This window comes from Myodes glareolus, chromosome 15 (genome assembly GCF_982192425.1).
Source record: "Myodes glareolus chromosome 15, mMyoGla1.1, whole genome shotgun sequence".
Taxonomy (NCBI): domain Eukaryota; kingdom Metazoa; phylum Chordata; class Mammalia; order Rodentia; family Cricetidae; genus Myodes; species Myodes glareolus.
Window position 1 is genome coordinate 4,526,015 of NC_142040.1, and position 19,178 is coordinate 4,545,192.

At 41.0% G+C, this 19,178-nt stretch overlaps 1 protein-coding gene across 1 annotated transcript in view; it reads right to left on the reverse strand.

The window, feature by feature from the left end:
• Positions 1-476: 476 nt before the first annotated feature.
• Positions 477-19,178, reverse strand: part of Arsk (arylsulfatase family member K) — a 29,686-nt gene continuing 10,984 nt past the window's right edge. Inside the window, exons 4-8 of the mRNA XM_048424439.3 lie at positions 13,458-13,740; positions 11,927-12,098; positions 10,002-10,226; positions 4,711-4,935; positions 477-2,082 (exon numbers count right to left, since the gene is read on the reverse strand). Coding sequence (XP_048280396.2) covers positions 1,763-2,082; positions 4,711-4,935; positions 10,002-10,226; positions 11,927-12,098; positions 13,458-13,740 — 1,225 coding nt within the window. The 3' untranslated portion in view covers positions 477-1,762. The remainder of the gene's footprint in view (positions 2,083-4,710; positions 4,936-10,001; positions 10,227-11,926; positions 12,099-13,457; positions 13,741-19,178) is intronic.

Consider the following 19,178-nt stretch of genomic DNA (forward strand, 5'->3'; position numbering starts at 1 on the left):
GGCGTATACTACCACGCCTTGAGGTCACAGAGGTCAATCTGCCTCTGCCGCCCAGGCATCAGGACTAAAGGCGTGTACCGCCACACCTTGGGGTCACAGAGGTCAATCTCTACCTTTGTTCCTAGAAGCAATGGAGAATGTGGTCCGGCCCTCCACAGTCCTGGGCAGCAGGATATGAAGGGCAGTCCAGCAGGAAGCAGAGCTCTGTGACCTTGAAAGGAATAATGCATTCAACCTAAGGTGTTATATAACAAAGTGGAGGAGATATAGATCTTGCAACAAAAGGTCAATTGTTCAGCAATTAAACAAAACTGAAGAAAACACCAACACCAATAAAATGTTACATCTTTAATATGTAAAATACTCTGCATGGATCAAAGATCCAAGGGTTAAAAAGAAAACTGTTTATGAATATAAGAGAGAAGAGCATTATAATTAGGACACAAACCCAAAAAGTCACAAAACAATGACTCATAAACATTTAAAGAATATTTTAATTTAAAAATCATATTTATTTGGCATAAAGATTTATAGATATGTTACAAGAAAAATACAAAATTTTACATGTAAAAAATTCCAGGTCAATAACAAAAAATAAGCTACAAAGAATATTATTTCCAGTATTTTAAAAAATATTTATTATTTTAAAAATTTTATGTGTATGGATTTTTCGCCTGCAGTTATGTCTATGCACTTCATGTGTGCCTGGTGCCCTTGAAGGTCCAGAAAAGGACACTGGCCTCCCTGAACTGGAGTTGCAGACAATTGTGAGCCACTGTGTGGATGCCAATAATTGAATCTGAATCCTCTGGTTGACAGCAAGTGCTTTTAAGCACTGCGCCATCTCCCCAGCTCTTTTTTTCTCTTTTACTTTTTAAAAGGCTAATATCTAAAGCATCCATGTAATGGAAAAATAGGCTAGCAACCAATAAAGAAAATAGCCAATAACAGACATTCTGATGCAAATTCTAATGGTTATTAGTGCTATGAAAATATATCCATACTCACAATAAATAAAGATAAAATATTTGCTATCTATTGGGCTGAGATGTGCAGGCATGCAGTTCTGGTGAGAACACCAACTACTAGAACTTCTTTAGAAACAACTTGGGAAAATCTATGCAAATTTTATAAATTCTTGACTCGGCAATTTCACTTCTCAGCATTTATTTTAATTGGAAATAAAAAATAAGTAAGCCAGAACACAATATACAAGAAGAAACTGTATAGAGCATACTATCAATTGTGTATGTGTCTGCATGTTGTGTGTAAAGAATATATTCATTTCTTTGGTGGCAAATGTATAGTTTGTCTGCAAAAAGGTGCAAACAAGTTGGTTGTAGGTGCCTTATGGAGGGAGTTGACTGGGAAACCTTTAAAGCTTTACCTTTTGTACATATTCTTTTTTAAACACAAAAGTAAAATTAGTTATGTTCAGAGTCTGTGTCCCATTTAGTAATCCTAACACGTCAAATACATTCAAAGAGCTGCATCACAGACAAGCAAGTCATGAGACATCAACAACAGTTGTTAATATTTCATATTCTGTATCATCCACACAACAAGAATGCGTGCTCCTCCTTTAAATGCTCTGCTGTTGGACCATCAAAGACAACAATAAAGTCTTAGCAGTAGCCAGTTCTGAAAATATGTAGTTCTGTAACCGCTGGCACTTAAGATATAGTACACATTTTAAAAGAAAGTAAAATTAGCAATTTCTAAGGCTGTTTCAGTTTAATACTTAACATATGAATCAAGATATTCATATGTATCCTGGGAAAGTTTTGTTATAGCCTGCAGCTGCCGGAGAAGAGTGGGCTGCGAGCCACTGGTGGATTGCGTCCTCATACTTCCCTGGTTCTTTCTGCCAATCCTGATGCCACCTAAGGTGTGCTATAACAGTTGAGTAATTCTGTCCTGTGCTTTGTTTCCACATGATAAACTGCTCCTTATTGTACTGATGGACAGAAGCAGACACTTTAGGGTAGTTTATAATAGAACGAAGCTTCTGGTCCAAAGAATAAGTAATTTCTGAAAATTCTGTAGCAATATTTGTTAGCTCATCTGGGTCTGAGGAAAGATCTGAAAGACAAGAAGTGAAAGTTATGTGCTGAATTTGTTTTGGAGACCAGATACACTGTGACAGATACTGCATTAGGATTCATCCATTTTCCATTCTCCGTGTGCATTCACAGGTCACTCAGTGACCGCATACTCAACCACGTTCTCTTAACACTACAACCCATAATGACACAGTCATTCAGACCCATGACCATGAAGCAAGGGATTTAACAGTGAAGCCCTTGTGTAATGAGTGAACAGATATCTTCCTGTCACCATCCTACCATCCCATATTTTTTCTTATGTGTTCTTTGATGTCAGAAACAGCCAAATCCTTATAATTAGCAAGCTGGCTTAGAATGAGTTTTTCCTTTCTTTGACTTGACACATAGGCTGCTCACAAGTGCCCACTTACAGCATCTCACACTTCCCAGCCAGAACAATCCCTCATACAAATAAACCACATTCACTTCTCACTACACCCTTTTTCTCTTTAAGCACCTTATTGCTAAGGTTTCTGAAGACTTCACTAGCCAGTGCCGTTCAATCGAGCAAGCAGCCATGGAAACAAGCACTCTTCTCAGTGAGGACCAGTGAGGAGCCCTGACAGGGGCTTCAGACCCACAGGGGATGGGAAGGCAGAGATGTGACGACCCAGAGTACCAATTCTACTGGAAAACAAGCAGGGCAATGACTATGGGCATGGAAAACTGTGCAGAGAATGTTCCTGTGGGTCCATTTGGGTACACTAGCCAGGAGAGGTTGAGAGGCACACGTAAGTCTGCCAGCTGACTAAAGATGGCATCTCTTGAAGAAAAAACAGTCCATGAATAAAAGCTATAGAGTACTGTCATGGTCAATGTACCTACTGATCCTTCAGTCACATTCACCTTTTGCAGAATATGTTGAAAGCCAAAAATTTCAACAACTGTAAAGCTGTAAATGAATTTTCTTTAGTGGACTTATCCACTTATATAGACAAAGTGCTCTGATGAGCTGAGGGGGAGGAGGGAGAGGAGAGGAAGGAGGCTTTGTGAGCTGAGAAAGGGTGATGGAATCGGAAACCAGGAACAGACAGCAGATTGTCAACACTTTCCATCATGGTCAGAGCCTGTTGACTGAGGTTTCTGTCCCACCTGGTCCCACAGACGTTTAGTCCCAAATAAGCACATAGAAGTCTGCATTAATTATAAACTGATTGGTTTAGTAATCTTAGGCTTCTTATTAACTCTTATAACTTTTATTAGTCCATAATTCTTGTCTGTGTTAACCACGTGGCTTGATACCTTTTTCGGCGAGACAGTCACATCTTGCTTGCTCTGTTTCTGGGTCACGAGTGCAGACCGAATCTTTCCTCTTTTTAGAATTCTCGTTGCCCTGCCTCTACTTCCTGCCTGGCTACTGGCCAACCACAGCAGAGCAGGGGTGCTTCACCACAGGTTGGCTGCTGTGAAAGACTGCCTGACTACGTGGCACTGGGCTCGAGGAGCTCTGCTCTGACTTGGTTAAGTTTGCTGGGCCTGATGTAGGAGCTCTGCAGATTCCATTTCACAGTGTCTATGAAGGTACATGAGTTGCTCTGTTGGAAGCCATGAATACATGTTCATAAACTTAAGGAAGTCAGTCCTCTGGCCCCCCCAAAAATTGTTTCTGTCAATAATTCTAATATTTGTAATTAGGAGGGAAATTTAGGAAGTAATAAGTATTGGCAGTGGCCTTGACACGTATTCTATGTACAACTTGGGGATAAAAGATAAGAAAAACTCCAGCCGGGTGGTGGTGGTACACACCTTTAATCGCAGCATTCGAGAGGCAGAGGCAGGCGGATCTCTGAGTGCGAGGCCAGCCTGGGCTGTTATAGAGAAACCCTGTATCAAAAAACCAAATAATAATGACAATAAGAATAATAATAAATAAAGATAAAATAGGAGAAGAAAAACTCTAAATCAAAAATTCAGTTTAAAAATGGGTTCACAGAGAATGATACTAAAAGGCATCTTCGCAGGTGGCAGGAGCTGTGGGTTTGTGCTGAACGTCTAGTTTTATGACTTCCTAGACCTGAGGCCCTGCACAGCTGTCAAACTTCCCATGACCCCCAGTTTCCTTCCCAGTAAGGTGAAGAGAACTATATGAGCTCACAGGACCATGATTAACATTAAATAAAGTATCGAGAATGTACAGACTCTCCAGGAGCTGGGCATTGATCTAGAACTGATAAAACTTAGGTGTAATGAGAAGGTGTTGATTGGGGATAGAGAAACAAAACAAACATTGGAAGACCTTACCAAGAATCACATGGTTACACGAGCTCTGGATACCAAGCTGCAGTGTGCTGTCTGGATACCAAGCTGCAGTGTGCTGTCTCTAGCTTCAGGTGCTGATGTGGGAAGCAGCAGTTCCTCTTCGATTAGTGAACACTAATAACTCATATCACAAATGTTCTTTACCATCAGCAGTCACAGACTAGAGAGTACATGTGGATTTTACAGACAGAGTCTAGATCTAAACCACGAGACTGAGACGACCTACTGTAGCCTGTCCCAGTATGACAAGCAATAGGTATTCGTTTGTTTTAAAAACAACTATCGACTCCCTTGAGCATACGATGTAGATCAGCTTGTTCTACTTAGACTGGACCAAGAGGCTTACCGAAGAGCTGCGGCGGCACGGAGGCGCCGTCAGAGTAGGCTATGTACTTCCACTGGCCGGTGCGCAGCATGTAGGTGGAGGCATTTGCGTTGCATCCATGGAATTCACTTAGAATCCAGGGCGGACGGTGGATTTTGAATGTCTGCTCATGTGCAGATGCCTCTGATGACAGTGCCAACAAAGAATATCCACTGAGGGTCTGAGGCAGAGCAATCCCAGCAATATCTTCAGAACAAAAGTATAATGCCTTTTTACTAATTCATTGGAATTATCTTGAAACATCACTTCTATTTTCCCATCAATAAAAGTTGCAGACTAGAGAGCATATGTGGATTTTGTAACCTGTCTAGACTGAAGAGCTCACGCATAGACCATGTTACCTTGAGTGTTCCTCATCTCTCTCTTTTAAAAATATTTATTTATTTAGATTTTTTATGTGCATTGGTGTTTCCCCTGTACATTTCTCTTTGTGAGACTGTTGGATCCCTGGAACTGGAGTAATAGACATTTGCGAGCTGTCACGTGGGTGCTGGGAATTGAACTTGGATCCTCTGGAAAAGCAGCTAGTGCTCTTAAATGCTGAACCATCTCTCCAGCCCCATGTTTCCTCATTTCTAAGAGGTATAATAATAGTACTTCTATCTCAAATATTCATTTTAGGTAAAAACTAGCTAACTTACTTAAATTTGAGAACAGTGCCTGACACACTTAGCTCATGGGACAGTAATAAGGCTTACGCAAAGAGGGGCTAGTAGTTAAAAATGATTACAGAGTTAAACAAAAGCAGGTAATGTATTGTAGATAAAAATTTATTGTTGCGGTGTCTTATGAACTCAAAAGTGGTACGTGGTACATCCTGTGCTCTGGAGTGACGTAATGATCATTTTAACCTGTCAAACACTCAGAATAAGAGCACATGAAGTAAGTCACTTACAAAAGGGATGCATGACAAATACTGATCTTAAGGAGAGTGTTGGTAAAACACCGGACGGTATTGGCATAAAGCAGAGGTATTCATCAGTGGAACTGAATTGAGGGCCCAGATATAAATCCACACACCCGTGGACAACTGATTTCTGACAAGGAAGCCGGAAATAGAAAAAAAAAAAGAAAGCATCTTAGCAAATGGCAGCTGTTCATACTGGATGTTGGTAGAAGAATGCAAATAGATCCATAGCTGTCTCCCTGCACAAAACTCAAGTCCAGGTGGATCAAAGACCTCAACATAAAGCCAGATAAACTGGATCTGAAGAAAAAGTTGGTTCTAGCCTTTAATGCATTGGCATAGGAGACAACTTTCTGAATTCTAGTAGCACAGGCACTAAGATCGACAATTACCGAATGGGACCTTCTGAAACTGAGAAGCTTCTGTAAGGCAAAGGACAGTATATATAAGACAAAACAGCAGCCTACATAATGGGAGAAGGTCTTCACCAACCCCACATCTAACAAATGACTGGTCTCCAAAATATATAATGAACTCAAGAAACTAGACATCAAAAAACCAGGTAATTCAATTAAAAATGGGGTGCAGATTTAAACAGAGAATTCTCAACAGAAGAATCTCAAATGGTCAAGAAAAGTTATTAAAGAAATGTTCAAACATTCTTACTCATCAGGGAAATACAAATCAAAATGACTCTGAGATTCTATTTTATACACATGAGAACAGCTAATATCAAAAACACAAGCAACAGTTCAATCTGCGAATGATGTGGAGCAAGGGGAACACTCTGCCATTCCTGGTGGGACTCAAAACTTGTTTAGTCATTTTAGAAATCAATATGACAGTTTCTCAGAAAATTAGGAATTGATCTCCTCAAGACGCAGCTATACCAGCCCTAGGCATACAACCAAAGGACCAGTCACCATACCACATGGATAGTTGCTCAGTTATGTTCATAGCAACTTTATTCATGATAACCAGAAACTGTAAACATCTGAGATGTCCCTTAACTGAAGAATAAAGAAAATGTGGTATAGTTACACAATGGAGTACTACTCAGTTTTTAAAAACAATGACATCATGAAATTTGCAGGCAAATGGATGGGATTATAAAAAAAAATTACCCTGAGTGAGGTAACCCAGATCTAGGAAGACAAACATGATATGTACTCACTCATAAATGGATATTAGCTATAAAGTATGGATAACCATGTTACAATCCACAGACCCTTGGGAAGGGGAAAGAGAATAAATTTCTTAGGTGGACTGGGGGTGGGTACGGATGGGAACAAGAAGGATTAGAAGAGAGGGGTGGAGGAGGGGGAAAGTACTGGGAGAGACAAGTGGAATTGGGGGACATTTCTGGGGTGAGGTAGAAACCTAAAGCAATGAAAACTCCCAGGAATCCTTGAGGGTGTGTAGTGACATTCATTTGTATTTTAATAAATAATGCTTGCCTGAAGATTGGAGATTAAAACAGCCCCACTAGTCGGTTTTACAGACCAGGTAATGTTAACACACACCTTTAATCCCAGTAGCCACATTAGTTTGCCATAGAAACTGGGTGGTGCATATCTTTAATCCCAGTGGTGCACATCTTTAATTCCAGAACTATAGAGGATTATAAAAGGGGAGGAGATAGCTCACAGTCTCATTCTGAGATTCCTGGAGGCAGGATCACCATTTCAGGCTGAGGTAGAGGTAAGAGCCAGTGGTTGGGTTGATTGTTTTGCTTTTCTAACCTTCAGGTTGAACCCCAATAACTAAGTTTTTATGAATGATGCTTCAAGGGTGAGCCTGATGAAGGCTCCTAGGAAAGGGGGATACTGAACCTGAACTAGTTGTCTTATGTAACCAGACTGGCGCCTAGCATAATCGTCTTCAGAGAGGATTCTTTCAGCAGTTGATGGGAGCAGATGCAGACACCCATAACAACCATTAGGCAGAGCTCTGAGAATCTTGCAGAAGAGGGCCAGAAAGGAGTGTAGGATGCAGAGGGGTCAAGATACCATAAGAAAATGGCTCAAAGATTCAACTAACCAGGGTTCATGGGGGCTCACAAACACTGAACTTACAATCAGGGAGCCTGAATGGGTCTGACCTAGGTCCTCTGCTATATGCTGTGGTTGTGATGCTTGGGGTTCCTGTGGTACTACTAACAGTGTGAGTGGGAGCTTTCTCTGACTCTTTGTCTACTTTTGGGACTCTTTTCTTCCTATGGGGTTGCCTCATCCAGCCTTAATATGAGGGGATAAGCCTAGTTTTGTGGTAACTTTATATGCCATGTTTGGATATCCCTGGGAGGCCCGTCCTATGAAGAGAAAGGAGGGGAGAGGAGATGGAGAGGGGGGATAACTGTAGTTGGGACTAACACATGAGAGAGGGAGGTACAAAGAGGGAGCATTTCAAGCCGACCTGAAGGAGAGCGCTCGGGAATAAGCACTCTGACACCGAAGCACTGGAAGAAAGGAAGGGTCACCGGTGGACCGGAGCCAGGACAGCTCCTGAAAGGCCTTAATCCCATGCCCAACCTAGCTTGTATTCTCACTTTATACTAAAAACACAAGGTGGGGCAGACAAGCAACCGAGATTTTACAGAAATGACCGCTGTTAACTGGCAACACTCATGTAGTAGCTCTTTCTCCAGGTTGTTCTGCTTCTGATGGTAAGTGGGGTCATGCGGAGCAAAGAGTCTGTACTAGCAGTGCTTTAAGTGAACCACTAAAGAAACAATAAATCAGTATCGAATAACTACTCTTTTCTACCTTATTCTACTTTAAGACAAAAGAAATGCATTGAGTGGGAAAGTGGCCGAGGACTGGCTACATGTGGTCATTGCTCTGCAATAAAGGGAAACCAAGTGATGAATGAGCAACCAGAGACTGAAATTCCAAAGCTACAAAGATGTTCAAGCACACAATAACAACTGGAATAACAAAGGAGAGAGCTCTGATTTAAATCAATACCAGGCAAATAAATATAAAGACCTGTAGCAGAAGGAAGAAAATAAGAACCCGTACTGCTTTGATTTTTTTAAGGTAGGTATTTCACATTTTACCATCTCCAAAGTAGAGAAATAAGTTATCTTTCACCAACATGTACGAGTCAATGGTGATTTTTTGTAAAACGTAATGCCACGGAACAGAACTGTAGTATTTAAACAGTGATGAACTTAAATGACTCTGCTGGGGACTGGAGAGATGGCTCAGCAGTTAAGAGCACTGGCTGCTCTTCCAGAGGGTTTGAGTTCAATTCCTAGCAACCACATGGTGACTCACAACCATCTGTAATGGGGTCTGATGCCCTCTTCTGGCATGGAGGTCTACATGCAGAGCACTCACACATAAAATATAAATAAATAAAAAGGCAAGTGGAGCAAAACGTGAGGTGCCATCCATTAAACTTCTTGCTTCTAGGTTCCCATTGTGAGTTCCTGCCATGACTTCACTAGATGATGTACAAGCTGCAAGGTGAAATAAACTTACTCTGCTAAATTAAAACACAATAGTTTTAGATAATTTTCCCTAGTCTATCATCTTCTACAGAAACAGCAGTCCAAATGTTACTACTATGGACCTTTGGGTATCTCTGCAGACATTAAGAAGCAGGACATAAAGTACATAGTGTACAGCTAGGAAATGTGTTTGGGGGAAATATCTTCACACTATTAGACAGAGAGTGAGAAGGACCTGCATGGGCTCACATATCTGAATACATGGTGGCGCCTTCACAGTTGGAGGAACTGTTTGGGAAGGATTAGGAAGTGTGGTCTTGTTGGAGGAGGTTGAGTCACTTGAGGCAGGCTTTGAGGTTTCAAAAGACTCATGTGATTCCCAGTGCTCTTTCTCTGCCTCAAGGTATGGATCATGATGCAAGGTCTGAGCTGTTCCTGCCACCATACTGTGCTTTTGTTCCACCATCATAGACTCTCAACCTCAAAATGTAAGCCAATTAAATTCTTTCTTTTAATAGTAGCCTTGGCCATGCTGCTTTGTCTTAGCAATAGACAAGTGACTAACGGGCCCTGTAAAAAGTGGGGAGGAGATTCAGTGGTAGAAATACTTATATTTTAGGGAGGTGATGGCAGAAAGTTGAATGTTGGGTATAAGTAAATAAAATAAAGGTATGCATCCCCAAATCTGATGTGTCTTATTTTATAGTCATATCCAGATTATGACTCTTTTGAAGAGAAAATGACTAAAGAGAGTGAAGGTCATTAGAACCAAGGAACATTGTCCTTGTTTCTCAGAGTACGAATCTGACTCAGAATGAGAGAGTTGTTCAAGTTAGTGGGATTCTTGTTTTTCTCCAGCATTACAAATATTTCCATAAGCACAGTACTTACCAAGCATTGTAGGGTAAATATCCACAAGAGAAACCACATTTGGTACTTGTAGGTTGGTCTTAATTCCCGGTCCCATGATCAGAAGCGGAACATGGACACTAGCTTCATACATACTCATTTTATAGAACTGGCGGTGTTCCATGGCCATCTCGCCATGGTCTGAAGTGTATATAACAATAGTTTTCTGAAGAAGATCTAACTTGCGGAGAGCCAAAATAATTTCACCTACCATAGAAATCAAGAAAGTTCTTTGGATTAGCTTTAGTTCGCGCTTGAGTTTGCAGCACTAAGTTTAAACGAGCGCACTCAGAGCTTGTTGCAATACTTCTTACCACCTAAGTAAAACCTCATGGCCTCACACGCTTTCTCCTCAGCTGACACTCAGTGTCTGCCAGACCACCTCTTTAGCTTCTTTCAGAGAACACTGAGACTAGAGCAGCTTCTTCTTCTCAGTGCCTCAAATGGGGACAGACAGACAAGTCTGGATGTCACTATGGACATGACTCAGATGTAAATGAGACTGCTACACTACTGACCCAAGCTTTCTGCACAATAAGAGGGGTTAGGAGCAATCCCAAATTCCCAGCTATCCCTTCTTTTAGCCCCTTGTGCTGCTGCCATGTATACTCTCAAAGCTGGCTTAGTCATGGGTAGCCCACCGTAAAGGACGAGCCATGAGCACACAGCGGGACTTGGGAATAACTGAGCAGAGACATTCCGAGAGACCTTGTCTCTTTGACTTGAAAGTTGATCCTCACTGGAATTATGGGGATCACAATTAAGTATAGTGCAGAGAAAGGAGAAAATATCTTTATTTTCCTAGATCTTGAATTTGGGGAGCAAAGGTCTATATTAAATACATGCATCTGAAGGTCCAGTCTGAGTACAGGAAAGGCATATGGGCCTCTGTTTACCATGACTTGATGCTAAGAAGCAGAACATGTTTGGAACAATAGATTGATTGACCCATGGGTCCTCTGAAAGAGCAGCAAGTACTCTGAAGCACTCTGGAAGACATTTTTATTTTATTTTATTCTTCTCTAATATATTAGATCCTGGCCACAGTTTCCCCTCCCCTCCTGTTTCTCCCCCCAGAATACATTTGAAGATGTCTAAAATGATACTGTGAAGCAAGCATGAGTGCTGTGTTGTTTTCACAATACATTAACCTACCATCTGCCCCTCCCCTAAGACTGACATTCCCAGTATTCACAAGATTCATATTGGACTTTTTTCATTTTAATTTATATATGAGTGATTGCATAGAAATAATTTCACTACATTTTTTTTTTATCAGAAAGTGACTTTTTAAATCTGTCATAAAAATGTTGCCTGATAACTAGTGATGTGTCAGGAGTGTCAGGAGTGTCAGGAGTGTCAGGAGTGTCAGGAGTGTCATGAGTGTCATGAATGTCGTGAGCACATGCGACCAATTAAATCTGTTGGGAGAAAAGTTAAAGAGATTTTTCTACTCTTAACTCCTCGACGGCTCTGTTGATTTAACTCCTGATGGCCACTCTCCTGAGTGTCCAAAGGTGTTTGCAAAAATCAAATTGATTCTTCTACATTAATGTCTGGAAAGTGGAACTTTTCATCTCTTGGAAGCTAAGCTGCCTTATAGTGTTCAGCCAAGTACGGATAAGACCAACAGTGCTTTGTTTCAAGCAGAAAACAGCTTTCTATGACTTTTTATATATGAACAAATCTGAGAACTTATGAATAATTAAAATAGAAAGGGCTCTTTTCCTCTGTTGTTAATGTATTTTTATGAGTCAGTATCCCCAAGGTTCTATGTCTGAGGGATTTAAGCAACTGCTTTAAGAAATCTCTGAGGATGCTCCTGCAAGCCCCAACCGACAGTCACAACATGTTGGAAAAACATTACCCTTTTTTTCCTGCAGTTGCTTACTAATTATGCCACCTACCTAGCATGGCGTCTGTCTCAGCACACATAGCATAATAAAACGCTCTAATGTTCTTAATTTCCTTCCTGGTAAACTTCCCCGTGCAGTTTTTTGTATAGGAAGAGTAATAGTCCACAGGGTGCATTTCCGACAAAGGTGACCACTCTGGGATTTTGATGGCATCATAAGCTACCTGAAAAGGAGAAGAATCTTTACACCAGCAAAGGTGTAATACCCTTTCTTCCCACTGTGGCCAGTTTCACAATGTTTCATACACGGAAGGACTGAAAAGAATGGCAATGAAGCATGCAGTTCTCCAAGCAGGAATGGGCTGAGTAAACCTTATTTACATAATCAGGAGCAGGAGCGTTTCAGACTTGATGAGCTTTCTTTGAAAAGTCACAGAGAGAATGTGTCTCCCAGTGATAAATCCATGAGACACTTCACAAAAGGGGATAATGAAACGAAACTCAGGAAGATGAACATTCAATGAAGAAACAAAGCGTGCCAGTGCTGAAGAGGATTCAAACCACACATATATAAAGTAACAGAATAAAAGGATGCTCTTGGAATGCTAATGTGCTGCCATCTCAAAGAATTCAGGTTCACAGTCAGAGTCACCGAGGGACTGGTCACCTATCACAATCAGGATGACCAGTTTGAAGAAAAGAATTGAGAAACTGGTAAAAATATTCACACTGAAGGAACTCTATATTGGAAGCCAAAAAGTAAAAATGTAGGAAGTTGACCTAAATAGAGAAAGAAATATGACAATTTACAAAGTCAAGGGAAGATGCTTGTTATAGATCAGCTGCAAAGGGGAGGCGGTGGCTCACACTGCAGGTCAGGAGCTGCACTGGGGAGGCGGTGGCTCACAATGTACCTAGCATGCTCTTTACAACATTGATACTAGACATCTCTATGTTTTTAGCACAATGTACTAAATAATACATTTTCTCTCTCTATTGACAAATCAAGACAAAATTTTAAATATTTTGACAGATGTTTTTAAAATTTTTTAAAAAAATGATAATTTCTTTCTTTAACAATGAAGATGGTTTTTCAGTTTTCTTCTGGGTGGTTATTTTTACCATTCTGAACTGGGGATATGAGGCCTGTCCACACTGCAGAGATAATGTCTTCCAGTTTCTTCTTATAAACATACCATATGCAACTCTATACAGGTAACAAGCACTAATATTTTATTTTCAAAATACTATCCTTTTAACAAACTCATTACTGTTTTAGTTTAAAAGTATAAATTCCCACCAGGCAGTGGTGGCACAGGCTTTTAATCCCAGAACTCAGGAGGTAGAGGCAGGCAGGGGGAATCTCTGTAAATTCAGAGCTAGTTCCGGGGCAACCAGGGATGTTACACAGCTAAACTTTGTCTCAAAACAAACAATCAAACATAAAAACAAAACAAAACAAAAAAGAAAAAGTGTAAATTTCCAATTTTTCCATAAAAATAATAAAAGTAAAACTGAGCTGGCAGCAGGTGGCTCTGCATGTGACAGGAATGTCTACTTTTGGGCACACACAGAATACTTACTTTTTCAAGCCAATACAGAGACGTTTGAAATGTAGAAGAGCCGAAGTTTTCCCCTGAAGAAGGTGAAGGGTAAGGGTGTGGCAGATTCAGTCCCAGGTAAAGCACAAATGGCTTGGTGGAGTTAACCGCTTCCTGCCTCAGCCAGGCGATGGCTCTGTCTGTGTTCTGCCAGTCTCCAGCCATCACTCTCCTTCTGTTCTTGTCTGGGATAAGATTAACCACAGGCCTGCCTTCTTGTCTGAGCAAGAATGCAACGTCCCTTGTCCACGCTTCCACACGGTTACTGAGGGCATAAGAACATAAGCAGTTCAGAAAACATTCATGCGGCCTTAGAAACTGGCTCAACAAATGCTGGAAAGAAACAGGGAAACAGTGTTAAGGTTTACTCAAGTGTTTAGATAACTGTATCACACCACATCTCAGTTAAAAAGTTAAATATTACAGCTTTAAAAACTATGGAAAATAACTGAATATTCATTTGTGCTAAGGTTATCACAGATTGCATAGACTAGTAATTTTTCTCACAGAAAGATATTTAATTGTGCTGGCTGGTCTTATGTCAATTTGACATAAACTAGTGTTATCTGAAAGGAGGGAACCTCAATTGAGAAACTGCTTCCATAAGATCCAGCTGTAAGGCACTTTTTAAATTAGTGATTGATGGGTGGGGGCAAGCCCCTTGTGGGCGGTGCCAGCCCTGGGCTAGTCGTCCTGAGTTCTATAGAAAGGACGATGAGAAAGCCATGGGGAGCGAGCCTGTAAGCAGCACCCCTCCGTGGCCTCTGTGTCAGCTCCTGCCTCCAGGTTCCTGCCCTGCGTGAGTTCCTGTCTTGACTTCCTCCAGTGATGAACTTGATATGGAAGTGTATTTCAAATAACCCTTTCCTCCCCAAGCTGCTTTGGTCATGGTGATTTAGCACAGCAATAGTAACCACAAGTAAGACGTTAGTTAAAGTATTTCATATTCCTAGTAATTTTCTTTTCCATTGATCTTTCTAGCACTTCAGTATCTTTCTCCCAAAAAGTACTGTAATCTCTTTGCATCACTAAAACTTCTGTATTTTAAAAATTCTACCTCCCATTTGTACCTCTTGTGTTCCTAAATTCTGTGTTATAATATGTTCCCTGTTCTAGCTTTTCTCACTGAGAAACAGTTCAGCCATGGTCTAAACTGCCATGATAGTGATGCGACTTTCTTATTTGTTATACTCTAGGTCTGTTTTTGTCTTTGTTAGTTGACTGACATAAGAATGACTTAACTCAATTTTTGGAAGTCTTTAGTCTGTGTCACAGATGTTTTCAAATGTCTAGATTTATGGAGCTGATGTTGTTGCTTATGGAGCACTCAGCATCGCCCAGAAACTTGTTTTATAGTCTCTGTTGACACAAGTACCTCTGACGTGCTCTATCAGATTAGAAACCCAACAAAACCACATTTTATGTTAAAACATAATACTCAGAAGAAATTTCAGACCAGAAAATGACTAATAGCCCATGGGTACGAGGCACACGTCTTTACTTCCAGCACTTGAGAGGCAGAGGCAGGTAGATCTCTTTAAGTCTGGGGACAGCCTGGTCTACAAAGTAAGTTCTAGGAGCAGTTACAAAGAGAAACTCTATATCAAAAGAAAAAACATTTCTTTTCACCTGCTTATTGAAGGCAGACAAAGAAATCAAAGCAGATATAATAAAAATATCTTTACATATTACATAGTTAATATGTCAAAATAAAAATATCAAAGAGTAGAATTTTAACAGAATTACACGTACCAATTAATTCTAACAGATGGCAAAATCCAAAATAGGATTTTCTGGGTAAAATTCACCATATAATAAAGCATGTGATATTAGCTTCTCAGTCTTTGGTTTGCGTCATTGCTAAGTGTGTCACTACATTAGAGACAAGGTTTTAGGGTTCATAACACCCCTGGGGGTCAAAGCAGCACACTGGGACTCAAAAGAATGTGAGGACCCAAAGCACCTCCTTGTTACTAGCAGTGGTCATGGAAAATATTACTGAGGAATTACTAAGAGACAAACTCGGACACAACACAATGAGCTGCTCCTCTGTGGAATGACTCAGCTGTAGACAAGTATTCTGATCACTGGAGTCCCACTTAACCTTCTGTTCAGTCAGGAGTGAATCCGACCAAGGCAAGAGCACTAACCTTTCTGTTCATGAACTTCATTAATACCAATCTTTTTCTTTGGTCAAATTATAAAAACTTAAACCCAGCCAGCTGTATCTTTTCTCACATAAGGAAAAAATTTGATTGTATTTATCTTTTCTGAATAATGTTTTTGTCCAGTGCATGGTTTTATTTTTTAATTTTTTGTGTTGCGGGGTTCTTTTAACATATTAATGGTTTGAATTTGAAATACCACTCCACCCTGAAGGTGACCAGCTTGTGGCACCATTGGTGGTGGCAGACCCTTTTGGAAGCAGAGCCTAGGGAAAGAAAGTGGGGGTCACTGGGGCATCTTCTCTCTTTCCTCCCTTTCTTTGTTCCTGGCCACCGTAATGAGGAGAGGCTTTCCCTCCTGCACACACCTGCTTTGGTGCTCCTGGTCACTGTGATGTGAACAGGCTTTCCCTCCTGCACACACCTGTCATGGTGTTCCTGGTCACTCTGATGTGAACAGTCTTTCCCTCCTACACACAGCTGCCATGTGTTCCTGGTCACTGTGATGTGAACAGGCTTTTCTTCCTGCACAGCTGCCATGGTTTCTTCTGCTTCACTGTAGACCCCAAACAACAAAGCCAAAGAAACATGGACTAAAGCTGCTGAAATTTCAAGCCAAAATTTCCACCTTAAAAGTTGGTCTATCTCAGGAATGGCAACAGAAATCTCATTAGCACATTAACAGTTCAGTGTAAGTTAATTTGGCCAGCTTTATCATCATCAAGTTTTAAAACTTGACTTTATTTTCACCCTTTGCTAAACCGTAATTTATTTCTTGCTGATACACATGGGAACTAAAACTACCTACCACACTGCCACCTAATTACTGCATGAGTCTGTGTGCCAATGCTGTGTGGGTTTTCTGTGCCAGTTCTCCTGCGACAACACTGGGTGCAATTCACAGGTGTCAAGGAGTAATTGATATAGCAACAAGTACTTCTGAAGAAAAATTACACATTAAAATTGATTATGAAATGAATTTTCTTTCAATATGAAGTAGCAATGTAGGTAAAGCTGCAGTTTCCAGAGTCTCCCACGAGGCCCATCAGCCTTGACTGCCAAGGTCTGGTGGTCTCCCCTCCACAATGTTTTTGTTGGAACTATACATGCAACAATTCTTCTGAATAGAAAAATGATAGTTCTAAATATTCCCTTGCAAATTTCTGAACCAATATAATAAATTCTATATTAAAAAAAGGAATTCACCATTCCTTATTGTATGCTCTTTTCTATGACTAAACTTCAAATTTGTTCTTACTTTCATATTTTTATATTGGAGAATAAATCTCTATGTTCTTAACCCGATCAGCAAATATGAGAATTCTGGCATGAAGTGTGAGTGGGACTTATGATCCTTTACAGAACTTTAACTGAGAAAAAAAAATAATGCAACTATGTCCATAATGGAACTGTGAGGTAGTGGGTGACAAAGGAAATGGAGCCTGAATCAAGCAGAGCCACGGCTGGAAGAGATGCAATAAAACAGAAAACAACGCCCAGAGTTGAACAGAAAGCCAAGTCATGACTCAGGTTGCTGAAGATCGAAGTGAGGCCACTGAATCTGCACTGGATTCAAAATTATTTCCTAATTCTATTACTTGAGAAGTATGCGAAAGGCCTTGGTCCCAGACTGATAATTCAATCCGTCATCAACGCAGGCAAGTCCTTACATTACAGTCATGGTATCCTGAACAACCCAATCTTGTATAGGTGGGTTCAAAGAAAAATTCTCCCAACGTCAAAAATTTAGTGAGTGCTTCACATGGAAAACATTGAGGCTCCCCAATATGCACCAGAACCAAACCAAAGAACTTAATGAAAAATAATCACCATATTCAGAGAATTATACTGAGTAAAAAAATCTCATTCAATTCTCACAAAAACTTCTAAAAGGTATAAAATGTTATCTCTGATGCTGGGAAGTAGTTAAGCTTTCTCTGATAAGAATGCATACACCACTCCATTTGCCGATAGGTTCACCCATGCACCTTCAACTATTTATTTCAACCCCACTAGGAAATTATAAAAAGTCTGAAAACTCTCATATTCTCTATATGCTTAATTTTTAATTTCAACATTTCTAGCTTCCTATCAGAAAGAGGTGCTAAAAGAAAGGCAGTATTATTCATGGTAACTACAGTGAAATAGAGCGAACAGACAGGCAACACCTAAAAAGACTCAGAGAGTAAATCAGGGTGTCCTTAAGGTGGGGGCAAATTAGGTCAACCAAGGAACAGTTTTGGGGAGGTAAGATGGCTCAGTAGATAAAAGCACTTGCCACACAAACTTGATGACCCAAGTTCATTCTCCAGAACCTACATGACGGAAGAAGAGGACGGATTCTAGAAAGTGGTCCTCTGACCTCATCATGCACCATGGCATGTGAGCATGCAAGTGTCCCCTCTTTCTTCCTCCCCTGCCACATACACACAGAATTTTTAAAAGAAGAAATTAAACGGACTCTCAAAAAATTCACCAGACTGCCAGGCACAGTGGTGCACACCTTTAATCCCAGGACTTGGAAGGCAAGAAGGAGGTAGGTTTCTATTTGAGGCCAGGCTGTTCTACAGAGTGTTCCAGGACAGCCAGGGCTATACAGAGAAACCCTGTCTTGAAAAACAAACAAATAAAAAGCAAAGCAAAACAAACAAAAATCCCCAAAAATATAAAACCCCTAAAACAACTAAAGCATTCATCCACCAGAGAGAGTATAGAGAAAATGTGCTATATATACACTGGAAGAGTGCTCAGCTGCAGAAAACTGAAATTCTGTCATGTGTGCTAACACAGCTGGAACGGGGCACTGTGTTTAGTGAAATCAGCCAGGCACAGACGACAAGCAGGACATGCTCTCACTTTTTGAAAAAGTAGATCTGGAAGTTGGTACTAGACTTGTGGCTCACAGGCTGAGGGGAGTGTGGCACGGCTTCAGTGGAGAAACACACACTGTGGGATCAACATTATAACAACGTCCGAAGAAGAAAGCCACCCTGCTTTCCTATTACGTGGTAGGGTAGGCAGATATTTACCAAGCATTTCAGAATACTAAGGACTCTGAGAGTTTTTGCCCTGAGAAGGGACATACGAAGACACAGTGACGGTCAGCTCTGTCAGCCAAGTTGACAGAATCTAGAATCACCAAGGAGACTCTAACCTCAGGGTACCTCTGAGCGAAAACGTCTAGATTAGGTTAACTGAGGTGTGAAGAATCACTTAATGTGGGCAGTGAGAAGGCACCAGGCAGAGGGGCAAACAGCACCAAAGCCTTGGTGAGGCAGGGTACCCTAAGTGAGTGTGGGCTTGGAGCTGGGGCCCGACCTCCATGGCTGCTCCCACTTACCTCAACTGGCCTGGTCACAGCCAATCTCCCCTTCCCCCAGCTCTGCACTTCCGGTTTACCCCTCCTCCATTTCCCTGGTGAGGCTGGACGGCTGCCTCCAGCCCGGCCAGCTCCTGAGCCCTCCTGCAGGCAAGGTCTGGGCAGGCTAGAGTTGGCCAATCAGAAAAGGGCAGATCCTGCAACTCCTCCCTCTCACGA